A 13527-nucleotide genomic window follows, 5' to 3' on the forward strand; every position below is an offset into this window, starting at 1 on the left:
CGTGATCTGCATAAAGGAGGAAACCCTGGAAGAACTGGCAGGAACTCCTTGGCATTGGGACCGCTGACAGCTGCTGGAGTGGGCAAGTGCAGTGGCTGCATCAGGCCTCCAGCACCCATGCAGGCTGGCTGGCTTTAGCCAAAAGCTTTGACAAATACAAAACTTGGTTTTCTTCCTCATATTTTCAGTGAGGAAAGACAACCCATCTGAAAATAGATGCTTCTTGGATATTAACCTGTTCCAGTGCCCTATGTCTTTATTCATTACAAAGTGCAGTTGTTGGAGGGAGCTCAGGTTTTCCTCCCCGCTTCCTTACAGCAGACAAGATTTTGGAACTGCAAATGCAGGTGATATTAGGAAACCCCAGGTAATCCTGAAGTCCCCCTACATTTATCTAAAAAGACTGTTACTGCATCAAGAAAAACAAAATCACATCAATCAAATAAACTCAGAGAGTGCAGTGCTCAAGCAGTAACTCACACATACATACACAGAGAGAAATGCTTGCAAAGAGGGGAATGCTTCGCAGTGGGCATTTCATTTCCAGGAGATTCCCTAATGGGCTTTGTCGTTTGCTTCTTTAACTCACAGGGAGGTCTTAAAATATATTCAGAGTGATTTCGGTCAATCAGCAGCAATGATTTCTCCTGTCAATCTTGTTAAACAGGTGAAGGTGAAGAGCCTGGGAGACTTCATAAGCAAGAGTCCCAGACTGGTGGGGGAGACTCAGGCTGATGAACATGAGAATTTTATATAAAGGTAGTAAAGCACAGAGATGCATTACTGTTTTGGATGACAATAACTAAGATTCCCTAGCGGGTGATATGTGAAGCCGATGCTGCAATGACATTCACAGCATTTCAGTCTGGACTGTAGCTCAAGGCTTGTCAGTTCTTATTTTTAAACAAAATGCATACTGTCCATTGCTACTAATACTGTCCTCCTAACTGAGCATGATTATTCCACACAGAGGAAAGCCAGTTGCAACCAGATAAATTCAGGTAGGAAGGCAACTGTGAATGCATTGATGAGCTTCCAACCACAGATCAGTTTCCTTATTACTTGCCTGCTTGCAAACGTTGTGCGACCAAGGCTGCTGACAGAAGGAGCTGAGGAATTTTTATTCATGGTCACGCATAAATGTGCGTATTTGTGCCTCATAAAACGTAACCTAAGCCCAGAAACAGGACCACTTGGCTCAGCTAGGCAAACACGCTGCTGAAGCAAAGCAACACAGCTGAATGGAATACTCACTAGCACCTATTCATCAACACCTCCATGTGCCAAACAGAAAGTGCGTCAGGCAAGTCCAGTGAAACACATCAACAGAATCAGGATGTTAGTGCACACTTTATAAATGTAAACAGAGAAAACGGTAACAAACAGAAGTTTCCAACAACAACAGAAATTCAGAGAAGGTTAGCAAAGATCCTGGTTTGCTGCAAACACCATTAAAAGCAGAAAATGCAGGAAATATGTAAGGCAAAGGTTTTATTTTCCAAAGTGTAAGTATGTCCTTAGCATAATTTAAGTAATCCATTGCCATTGCAATCCTTATTGCTACAAAGTTGACGGTAAACTTTTTGACTGCACCTATTGCACACTTTCTCCACAGCTGTACAATAAAACCCTTCTCATGTATCAAGAGACTCTCCACTGTGATTAGCTGGTCTGTAGAAGTTCAGTTAAGTAGTTGACTTCATTATGAAAGACGGTATTTGTTTGCATCATTCTACTTTATAATCTGTGGCATATCACTCCAAGCTTGCGATTTCTTTTTGGCCAATTCCATCCATGATGGCTGATCCGGAGGAGCATTATTGGCTTTCCTCAAGGGGCTTATTTCCTCTTTATCCACCAGTGCTGGTGATGGGGCTACTGTGAATAAAACAAATGGACATTTGATGTTCACTTGCTGTGCAGCGGTACCCCCTACCTCTTTAATGCAAAACTTCTCATGGCTCATTCTATGGTAGAAAATCTTCACATTTCACATGAAAGCTGCTCCCACAGGATGTTATTGAGGAAAGAACCATTCTATCCTCAAAAAAAAAAGACAATGCTTTTCTCACCACTAGTATCTTTTGGTCCCCAAATTTACCAAAACCAAAATGATGACATGGATTCCTTGCTGTGCCCTGTGTGTTAACACCCAGGCCAGAAAAGAAGAGTTTTCATTAGCAAGAGCATTCATTTGCAAATCCCTCCTTTAGCCAACCCCCAACTCACAGGAATTTTATTACCTTCAAAACTTCTGCCTTTCTTTCAAATGTCAATTTACCAAAGAGATTCAAAGTTACAGTGGAAGGACTGATGGGCAGGCAGTTTGTGATCACATCCTTCCAGCTTGCTAAGGAACCCACATCAAAACTGAATGCTAATTTTGCATGCATTCTGCATTCTACATTCTACACTGAGTGCATTTGAGACCCCATCCTGTCAAATGGCCTCATGCTCTCAAGTCACACTTCTTTCAACACGAGTTTTGACTACTCTGTAATCAAAGTGGTCAAAGAATACGCCACCAAATAAAACCCCAGATTTGAATCCTGAAAACAGTCTTCCCATGCTGATGTGGGCCGGGGGAAGAGATTAGAATCCAGTCCCTACTCCTTTTCCAGCACACTCAAGGAGGATTTCTTCTGAGAAGGTTGTGAGATAACAGCCTGCATTTTAAGAATTGTTTCCTACCAGGGACATAATGTGACAGTGAACTGGTTTTCAGCAGGGGCTCCTTCACTTCAGACTTCGTCTCTTTCCTCTGCTCTTCAGAAGTGCTTTTAGGTGCCAGGTATGAAAGTTTGCTCCACTGCTGCTTCACTGAGCCCTAGGCACAGAGAGGGATAAAATCCAAGTAATACAGAGAGAATGAGAACAGTTTGAAAGACACAAGCAAAAGGAGTGAATGTAGTGCCTGTCACAGTTCAAAGGCCACACGTGCTCATTACACATTGGTCCCAGTCCTCTCACTTGAGCAGATACCTGTTCAAAAAACTCCTGTGGTTTTAGCTTAGTGTCCATGACACTCAGCTTTACAAATAAAAACTATCCCTCTGTATCTCGTATTCATACTGGTATCTCTGAGTAGGTTCGTATTCATACTGGTATCTCTGAGTAGGTTCGTATTCATACTGGTATCTCTGAGTAGGTTATTACAGTCTTCAATGCAACATGTATTCCAAGCCCTTTTCACACCTCTACTAGTATATATAGGATTTGGAAACAGCCTTGTTCTCTCATGTTTCCCTCCCACTTCCTGAATTTTGTGGGTTAGGGCACTGTATTTTGGACGCTTGATGGTAAATGTATTTTCCATAAAAAAGGAATCAAACACATCCTCCCATGGATTTCCTTGCCAGTATCAAAAACTACCCAAGAGATAGTGGCTGGTGCAATGTGGGAGAAGGAAAAAGTGGGATCAGTACAATAGCACCAAGCCTCATATGCTGCAGTCAGAAGTATCTTGAGGAAGTTTCTCTGTTAGCTGATACAGGGAAGTAAAATGCATGGCATGAATTTAAGAGAACATTGCCAGCTCAAATCTGGAGTTTCCTATTCTGACATAGAAACTGTGTTTTGGGATCATTTATACCCTTGGTGTCTTAAGTGCTATGACAATTTTTGAGCATTATTGCAGTTCATAATAGACATTTTATTAGGTATTACTCCTTGTTAATCTAACCACTGCTATTTTTCATCATCTAGAGATCTTCCCTTATTCCAGGATATAAAACAGCTACCTGGGTTTCTAACAGTAACATCTAAAGCAAAGAAGTGGGCCATTTGCACTGGGAATGCTGTACTGGTATAGTACACACACTCTCCTGCATCAGTGCAGGGTTCTCCCTGTGCAGGAGGCAATGCAGGTAGCACTCGCATGCTACTGAGCTATCTCAGCACCAGGGAAGCCTTATTAGTGTTCAGAATTAAGGCCAAGCGCTTCTGCTGAACCGGCTTTGTCAACCGGGAAGATCACTTGCTACAGGTATCACCCTCTTTTGCATGGGATCTTTTAAGAGGCAGTGTCAGCCCGTATTCCATGGCATCATGTGAGCGTCTGAGTTACCCATAGACAGAGAACCAGGATTTATATCTTGGCACTGTCTGCAAATGCAAAAGTTATTTTTATCCTATTTCACTTCTCAAGGCTCTAAAAATTGTTACCTAGGAGCTTCTGGGACTGAGCTGTTCATTCAGTGTTAAATCAGTCCGGATGCATAGGAGGCTCAATGAAATGCTGTGCATTGAAGGATAGTTAAAGACAGCACATTCCCTCTGCATTGAGAGAGATCTGAGACTACAGTTTAGCACCTCACTGTGGGTATTTTAGCATGCAATACACACTTTAGATCTGTAAGTATGCACTGGGCACCCAAGAATTTTTACACAGCTTGCATAGTTCCAGGACTTCTTGGAAATATAAAATTACATATCTGAATGATCACTGAATTCGTAACACATTTCTGACAGCAGTCTATTTGTTACTCATGATTATACTCATCAAGTATCTGTAATCACTACAGCATGACTGGTAATATAGCAGTAGATACAAAGAGCACTAAAGGGGGTGATATGAAAGCATCATGAATTTGTACTGTAAGTACCTCTGTTCGTTCCTTCTCTTTATTCTGTCTCTCTGTATCTGACTTCATATCCAGAGCCACCAGTTTTTCTCTGTCGGGTTCCTGCTCCTGCTGCATGCCCCTTTGCTTTTGCCTTGCTATGGAAATCCAGGCTGGCTCTGTGGGAGTGTTGGGATCTCTTCCAGAGTCTCCAGCAGCCACAGGGGAAGGCATGCTTCTCTCTGTTGACAGATCATTTATGTACATGGTTATATGAAAGAACTTGTAATTAGCTTTAGCTCGCACTTGCCCAATATGCTGATTGGTCCCAAGATGTGTGACCAGCCTGGGTAAGTAGGAATTCTGTTTAGTTTGGTCTTCAGAGAGCAATCTGCCTGGTTTAAGTTACTGTTTCACTGGTGAAAACTGCTCTGCATCTTTGCTTGGCTGGAGTCGCAGTGTCACTGCCCTCACCTGAGGGAGATGCAGAAACACGAATCAAGCTTCACTAATCTGCCCATTTCCCAAGGACTACTCTTCTGCTCCCTTCCCCCATCTGCTTCGTGACCTCTCAGAGACAAGCAGCAGCAGACTCAAAGCTGAACAGAGTTGAACCACAGTGCTACAAAGACAACCCCGTCCCCCCTGCAGCTGCCCTTGGCTCCTGCTCTCCCCATGCCCACGAAGCAGCAGTTGATGCCTTGGTCTAGTTCCTGCCTTCCTCCCAACCCTTTAGGAGCAGCTTCCCTCACACATCCCCTTGGTGCCTCCAGGTGCTGTGCATGACTGAGCACAAACAAATACTGCTAAAACCATAGGGTTAATTCGTGGTCTTTTGATGTGAGGTTTACTTTGAGTTGTCCTTGCTGACACTGACTGTGCTTTCCACTGGAGACAGTCACTTTCATCGTGCTCTACCACAACTCAGATTTCAGTGAGATGAGTTTAAAAAAATCAGTTCCTAGAGTAAAGGGTCAAAAGTGCTACTCTGCTGTCCTCACAGCTGCTACTCAGGCATAAGCGGTATCCAGAGTTATGGGGAAATGAAATACCCTCTATTCAAATATTCTGAGAAGAGAAAGCCTGTCTATATGCTGAGCAGGTATGGAACAAGAGAAGAGCCTCAGCTCCTCTGTTGGCTCCATCTCCCAGGATCTCCACTTCTTCATTGGCTCACACTGCACATGAAACTCGGTTTTCCAACCAATGTGGAGCCTCTGTGTGGTTTAAGAGGAACAACAGTACTAACACCCTTAGAGCCACATTAGAGCCATAAGGAAAGATGATTTAACCATTCCCAGACATTTCTGGCAACTAATATACCCCCAAATTTACAGAAGGCTATTTCAGAGCTAGACGTTAAGCTTCCCCACCTCAAATCACACATGGTCCTACGCTGAGGAAACGTCTATTACCTAGTCAGCACCCTGTTCAGGGACCCAGGAAGAGGCAGACCCAGCCAGGAAACATTGCTGCCCCAGAGCCTCTTGGGGCTCAGGTAATGTGCAGGCGTAGAGCTGGGCCACCCAGCCACAGGACCCTGTGGAGCTGTCTAGGCTGTGGTCTGGTTTAGAGGAACATGGCCCTCTTGGGGAAAGCAGGCAAACATCTCTGAAGGCACATTTGAGAAGCCTCATGAAGGCATGGGAGATGAAAGGGATGATGCTCTCCCAAGAGCTGGAGTCTGCAAACTCAGACACATTATGAAATCCCACAAACTTTCTTTGCGCAGGGATTTTCTCAAGTCAGTGCTGTACCTCACCAGAGACAGACTAGTTATTTGAGCAAGAAAACACTGTAAAGCCTAAAAACCACAGCTAAAAACCACAAAAAGAGAAAACACAAGGTTTGCTTTAAAGCCTAAGCAAGGTATTTTGCCAGCTGATGCCTGCATTTCCCTTCACATTCACCTTGTGATCTCCCAGGGAAACCTCTGAAGAAACAAGCCAGAAAGTCCAGCTGTGTAAATGCAGTCTTTGAACACTGAAGGAGCTTTCCTCCCTCTTGCACAGCAAGTTACTCCAATCCTCAGCATCCCACCTATGCCCCACCTTTGCATGCCAACAGCTGTTCCTCCCATAACCTTCTTCCTTTCTCTTCCCTGGCTCCCCTCACTTCGCTTTTGTCTTGTTTTACAAGATGATAAGAGAATATGGCTGGGAGGGATCTCAAGATGTCCTGTAGTCTAACCTTCAGCTGCAAGGCAAGAGCAGTTTCAAGATCAATTTCACATGAACTGTTTGCTGATTAATATTGTATCCAACCTGTTCTTAAAACCCTCATAAGATGCGACAGATCTCAGAGTCTCTCTAGACAATCTATCCTATGGCTTGGCTCTTCTTGTTCTACTCAATTTTTTTTTTTCCTATTGGTTAAGTTAAATCTTCCTTGCTCCAATTTAAATCCTTAACTTCTCCTATACACTATGCCTATCAGCAGATTACTTATAGCCTCCTTGCAGCAGCCTTTTATGCATTTGTAGATTTAGACCATGTGTTGTGATTATCTTTAACTCTTCTGATTAATCATATTCTCTAGATCACTCTCACTTTTGTCTAAGCTCTTGACCAAACCACACTGGTTGGAACTTAGATCTGTTATCTTGTAGGTGCTTAGAAATAGCTCAAGTATTCCTTTCAGTATTGTGTATTAACTTAAGTGGTCTGTAACAGCTTTCTCCCCTCCACCTTGCCTGCCTTTTCAAGATGTGCCACCTTCTGGAGTGCCCCTCATCTTCCACGGTTCACCGGGATAACCACTCAAGGACTGCTAGCCCATCTTCTCTGAGTATGGGAGGACAAACTTCATTAGGATCTTCATAAGTAAAACCACACAGCTGAACTGATGTGATGTCTGCTAATACATCTGCCATCTCATTCCCTCCTTTGCTTGTAGGCCATATCCTTGAACCCACCTGCTCACCCATGAGCAATTTGGGCAGGACTTATTAGTGCATTGCCCACTAAAACCAGGCGCCACACTTCATCAGTTCCCAAAGCACTAGTTGTACACAGACTGACTGCAATGCCTAGTGTTCCTCAGAGCTGAGGATCCCTCGCTGAGTACATAGAGTGTGCAAGCTTTTGTATGTATATACTCGAGTACATGGAGTACAAGCTTTTCACTTTAGTTACCTTCTATCCAAATTAGTGAACTCATTTCCCTAACTTCCTTTAATGAATAACCATTCCACAGTTACGCTCAGTATTATGAACATGTTTCCCCACTGAAGCCTGGCTAGCTGGACTCATCATGCAGTTCCATCCCACCAAACATACCCCTTTCCAACCACATACAGGCCTCTTCTCAGCCCAGAGAAGACTGGGCTTCCTCTCTGACTGTACAGCTACAGACACACATCACTCCATGCATCCTTTTCCACCACCTTTTCACCTTCCTTCACTGTCTGCAACATCTTGGCGCTCAAAACCACTGATGTCTTTACCCTGAAGGCCCTTTTCAACCCACCCACCAGCTTTCCAATGATACTGGGAACCTGACTTCTGCCTTGATGCTGCTAGTGATGTACAGTCCCTCTGATTCAAAATCACCCTTTGTGCTTTGTTCCATTTTTGCTGTCACACCACAGGAGCTTTCTGTAAACACCAACTGAATTGCACGTTGCTCCTCCTCTGCTCCCATCAATCAATACCAACACAATGGCTGCTATGCCCAGGCTTTATTTACTGCACTGCTTGTAAGGGTCTTATTGCTACCTGCACTTCTGTTTCTCTGTCATCCTCATGGATTTAGGATTCATCTTTCTGTTATTTCAATGTGCCTTGCCTAGCACAACAGGGTTCCCAGTCCCACAGTGATATGTCTGGAGGCTGCTATTATGTTTTACACAAGGCAGATATTCTAAGGAAGGCATCAAGCACTTTTGCTCTTCACACAAGTCTCCCTGACGAGATGCCAGACATCCTAGTTATGCCAATTAGAAGGCCAAGTATCATCCCATAAGAGATGGTATCAGAATGCCCCTGTGATAGGAGGGAACAAAACCTCTTTATCATAATCTCAAAGATTTTATATGTGTCTGTACAGGCCTGACTTAGGACAGCAGAGTAGGCTCACCTATAGCAGATCAAGAGCTGATCTGTTTCTGGGAGGGACTTCCTTATTTCTTCAAGCAATTTTGCTCTGCCCTTGTCCTTTGCTGCAGAAAGCCAGACAGGCAAGGGAGAGGAAATGCCTTCTCTTCAGAAGGAAACCCATCAGATGCAACTTGTGCAGGATTTACTACCTCATCTGCCAGCCAGAATTACTGTAAGGGGTAGAAGAGGCATATTCACTATTTATTATCTTTCCTATTGCCCAGAGGTCCTTTACCTCCTCCCATCTCCAACTAGAGGAGATTTCTTGGCAGTACACATGCACTATGGTACCAGCCAGAAAGATGAAGGGTGGTGAAGTAATCCAGGAGACAGTATGGTGAAGTGAGTCGGCAGTTTAAGGTGATCTGTTCTACAAAGCTCTGGGTCCCCTGGGGGACACCAAGAGGCTAAAAGCTTTCTCAGGAAGAGACTGTTCTCAAGAGAAGCGCTGCTTGCACATCTTCCTCCCTCCACCGACTGCCTGATCACCTTGAATGAGCCCTCTGTCTTATCTCACCTGGTCACGAGGTAGTCTGTGTGCTTTTATAATTCATCATGTGGGAAAGCAGAGAGTTTAAGGAACCAGGTAGCCAGAGTGGAACCAAAAGTACTCAAAAGCAAAATCTAATTCCTGCTTCTGCTGCATCTCCCATGCACAGCAGCTAGCACAACAGTTCCCAATGGGTAAATGTGACTTTTAGGGAGACAAATGCAAGCAGTAGCATCTTCCACAGGAAGCTGTGCGAGTTCGGCAGGCCACAGCCGCCACAAATGCCTCCTCCAATGAAGCAGGGCTGAGCCTCTTCCTTCCGCCTGACACGTGGGAGGTTTTTCTGAACAAAACTGACATCTGAATCATATTCTTCAGTTCTTATTACAACATCCTATTTTAAACAATATGCTATTCAATTTCTTAATAACTTCATAAGCTAATAAAGGACACTGCTGGCAGCGGTTTGTCTCTTGCTCACCCACAGTTTTAACCTCGTGATTGCATCTTTCCCTAGTTTCCTTGGAGCTGGCTTGGCCTCAGGCTTTCTGAAAGACAAGTGAGCCTCTTCTTCCCTTCAGGATAAGTCACCAGCAACGGTGATACCAGGTCAGAACTTGTCAAGCCACTCTGTGCATAATGTCACCATGCATAAAAACTAGCATTTAACGTAGGCTGCCAAGGTCTTCTTGTGCTACTTGAAACCACATCCAGAGGCTGCAGAAGCCCTCCCTTCACATCTTTCCCACAGCCGCCTAACACACATGGATGTTCCCAAGACCAGCCACTCTGTCTGCTGTCTTCTTCACTTCCTCAGCCTCCACCAAGGATAACCCCCAAAGCCAAGTGAACCATACCCACATCCTCAATTCCCTCCCACAGATCAGAATCACCTGAGCTCTTCCCTGCTGGTCTGACAGTGGCAGGGCTGGTTGCCTCATGGCCCCTAAGGGGGAATTCTCCTTCTGCAGCCCCATTAAATTCAGGTACCTGTTTCCTCCAGTATCTTACTAAAACAGCTTTTTGGGTTTTTTTTTCTCAGACTAAAGTTCTGATCTTACAGATTAAATGTATGCCTAAATATTGTGGAAATGAGTGTGTACACTTCTCATTGCTAGTTGGATATTATCCTTTAATATGTGTCAGTTTGGTTGTGCAAAGAATAGGAACGAAGATAAAAATTAATCTTTATGTACAGAATGACTTGTTATTGTGCGTTGGTTTATACACATGCACAGAAAATGAAGAGAAATGAAAGAGAGAGATACATACCTATTTCTGTCTATTGACAGACAGATATACTCAGTGTATTCAAGTGCATCTGGGTGTGTGTGCATTGCTTATATGGATAACCACAGCAAAGACATGTTTAAACATTGCCCTGAGACTTAGAGACTGATTTTTGTTAGGTTTTTTTTTTAGAGATGGCCTCAGGTATTGTACCCATATTCTTTAAATCTAAAAGCCTTTGTGTGCACAAAATACAGCAGAGGCCCTTTATAACATTTAAATCTCATATCTGCAAATGAACATCTTATGCCTGCAAGGACTGCAAAGAGTGCTTCCTCTTGCCATACATGTGTGCAGGCAAAAGGTCAGAGACAGCAATATTAGATCTTTTTGAAAGCCAAACCTCTAAGAGCAAGCAAAGGTAACTTGTAGATTCCCTATGTATTTTAAAAGCATACACAGAACTAACCCCAACAACTCTACACCAGGAGATAACACCCCTTGTATACAACACGGTCATTGGTTTGTAGCACTGCTCATGCATACAATATTTAATTCCACCCTGTTGTATCTTTGCTCATTTATAAAGCCTCAGTTATTTTAAGAAGAGCTTTACAAATGCATATGGCATGTAGTATATCCTGGCCTACATATTTCCCTGTGTTTATAAAAGCACTACATGCAATGGTGTCAGTGTACACACCCAATTCCTTAATTTCAGACAAAGCTATTCTAAAAGATTTTGTATTTCTTTCTTCTCTAGGATGATGTGTGAGGTATTTGACTCTTGGTCAGATCTATACCACTGCTGTCAGAAGAGTCTTTTTTACACAAGAAACTGCTATGTTAGCATCAAAGTCTATTTCACTGCTGGAAAACAGCCATATTGCAAAACAGCCTGACACAACTGAAAAAGCAACTTCTGCTGGAAAACGACAGCTTCCTTTTCAGCGGTAGCCAGGACACTACAGCATTAAAGCAATGTCTTCTTTTATGTAGAGAGAAACGTATTTCTTGTCATTTCAGAGCTTGTGTTTGCCAGACGATAAGCATCAATTTCATTCACTTTACGTTCACTGTCCCTCCCCAAGCTCCTTTCCCCTGGTAGAGCAGGTCTCCCTGCTACAGCTCCTTAGTCACTGAGTTTTATATACCCTAAAATACACATTCACACAGGTACTGCTTATGGTTTTACTCCTGCAATAACCTATTAGCATATGTTAATTGCTTCTGCCCTTCAGAGGATTTATAGCAAAGTGTATCAAACCCAAACAGCACAGCTTAACCTTTTAATTCTTGCAAAGACTTGTGCCTTTAGCTGCAGGAACTTCAAAACGGCTCCTCATGGGGTCACTAATTTCACACAGCCATTAAAAAGCCACCTTGCAGCCTGACAGAGGCCAAGCAATCCCCTGCTAGCTCCCTGGAAAACTCTGGAGAGCACGAGTGCTACTTTCACCCGGGGCGGTAAATCAGCATCCCACCAGCCCTCCCGTTGCCTTTGGTACCAGGAGTGTTGAAAAGCTAAAAATCAAACTGAATGAACCTACTTGCCCCTGCTCACTCCACAACACAGCTAACTGACTTCCTTGAGATGAATCCACATGCGAGGAGAACTGCACTCCTCACATCACCATTTCACAACTTGTCTTTCTGTTCAGTGCAGGGATTTCCTAACACATTGGGAGGAAACTCCCTAACAGCACAAAGAGACTCCTGATGCTGACCACAGCTTTTTGAAAGGGCTGGTGAGCTCAAGGACTAGGAGAGTGCTGGGTGCCAGCATTGAGGGTGAGTGGATGGTAAAAGGAAAGCAAAGGGTGTCCCAGCAGATCAGGAGGCCAGAGATGGCTAGTAAGCGATGTGATCCATGAAGGGCCGTTCTGATTGTGCTTGTCAGGTTTCTCCTGCTTGTTGTTGCAAAGACACACTCCCAGCTCACTGGGCTGAGGCAACGTTTCAGAGACACTTCAGAAAGGCTCAGTGAAGACCTTGTAACAGCCTTCCAATACCTAAAGGGGGCCTACAAGAAACCCAAAGAGGGAGTTTTTACAAGGCCAGGTCAAGGGGGAATGGCTTTAAACTGACAGAAGGTAGAAGGAAGAAGTTCTTCACTGTGAGGGTGGTGAGGCACTGGAACAGGTTGCTTTCTGAGTCCTGACATGCCCACCTATTATAACCCATTACCAAGTGACTCAGAGCTGGGAAACCAGCAGCTTTGCTTAAGGTGACACAAGAGCAGTAGTGCAGCAGATAAGGAAGAAGACTAGTTACCATTGCAGACCAATCTGAACCACTATCTGAAACAACTTCAGGCCACACAGATTTGGTGTAGTAGGCGGAGAGGAACATGTCCAAAACATGGCTCAGTTTGCAGCCCCAGGTGTGTGCAACCCTGCCAGGGGGAGGCGCATGGCTCTCACCTGCAGACACTATTTTGCACAGGACAGTCCTGAGCCTGGGAGCAGGAGTCTCCTTCACCCCAAGGCTGGGGAGGCAGAGGAGAAGCCTGGTGAGACAAACATGTTTCCCAGCTCTGTTTCTGACCTTTCTTCCTCTTCCAGCACTGCCTCCAGCCCTGCTGCTGCTGCAGGCACCCTGGGACTCAGCAAGAGGGATGTGGGAAAAGGCTGTGTGCAGGAGCACTTATCCTCCCACCGCTTGCTTCTGTCCTCTACCAGACCAACCCTACCATGCCATGTCTCCACTACAGATAATCAACCATTCCTCAGGGCAGGGTAGAGGGAAAAATCCCTTTAAATGGAATGCTGGGATTATACGAAGGGAGAGCACCTTGCTCATGGGGTGCAGGAAGGCTCTAGATTGATGGCCATAGGAGCCTCATCTGGCTGCACAGGCCCTGACGAATCCCCTCCTTTATGGCTGCTGGGAGAGCAGGAAACTATACATGTGGCCAGAGCCCTGCAAACACATCTGTGGTCTTGCAGCAGATGACAAGTGGAATCAGCTGCTACTCAGGGCATCTCAGGTTTCCTCTGGGGACAGGAACAGGCTTTTCTCACCCTACAGGACAAGTGCCATGAGGTCTTCTGGTTTGGTGTTTCCTCACTCCAAAGCTCAGACTAACCCAAACCAGGGCAACCAGAGGCAGGGCAGAGCTCTGCAGTGGCACAAAGAAACCTTTTCA

At 44.6% G+C, this 13527-nt stretch overlaps 1 protein-coding gene across 9 annotated transcripts in view; it reads right to left on the reverse strand.

Annotated features, from left to right (window-relative positions):
• Positions 1–1097: 1097 nt before the first annotated feature.
• The window catches only part of CRACDL (CRACD like), a 66231-nt gene continuing 53801 nt past the window's right edge, over positions 1098–13527 (reverse strand). For 8 of the 9 annotated variants that reach the window (XM_061377851.1, XM_061377852.1, XM_061377854.1 and 5 more), the window contains 3 exons: positions 4605–4804; positions 2692–2827; positions 1098–1878 (listed from right to left, as the gene is read on the reverse strand). In XM_061377851.1, coding sequence (XP_061233835.1) covers positions 1733–1878; positions 2692–2827; positions 4605–4804 — 482 coding nt within the window. In that variant the 3' untranslated portion in view covers positions 1098–1732. The remainder of the gene's footprint in view (positions 1879–2691; positions 2828–4604; positions 4805–13527) is intronic. The other variant, XM_061377850.1, reaches the window with a different exon arrangement.

The sequence above is a fragment of the Neopsephotus bourkii genome, unplaced genomic scaffold, assembly GCF_033783945.1.
Source record: "Neopsephotus bourkii isolate Nb327-2 ecotype Australia unplaced genomic scaffold, CSIRO-AGI_Nbou_v1 NB_1760, whole genome shotgun sequence".
NCBI lineage: Eukaryota > Metazoa > Chordata > Aves > Psittaciformes > Psittacidae > Neopsephotus > Neopsephotus bourkii.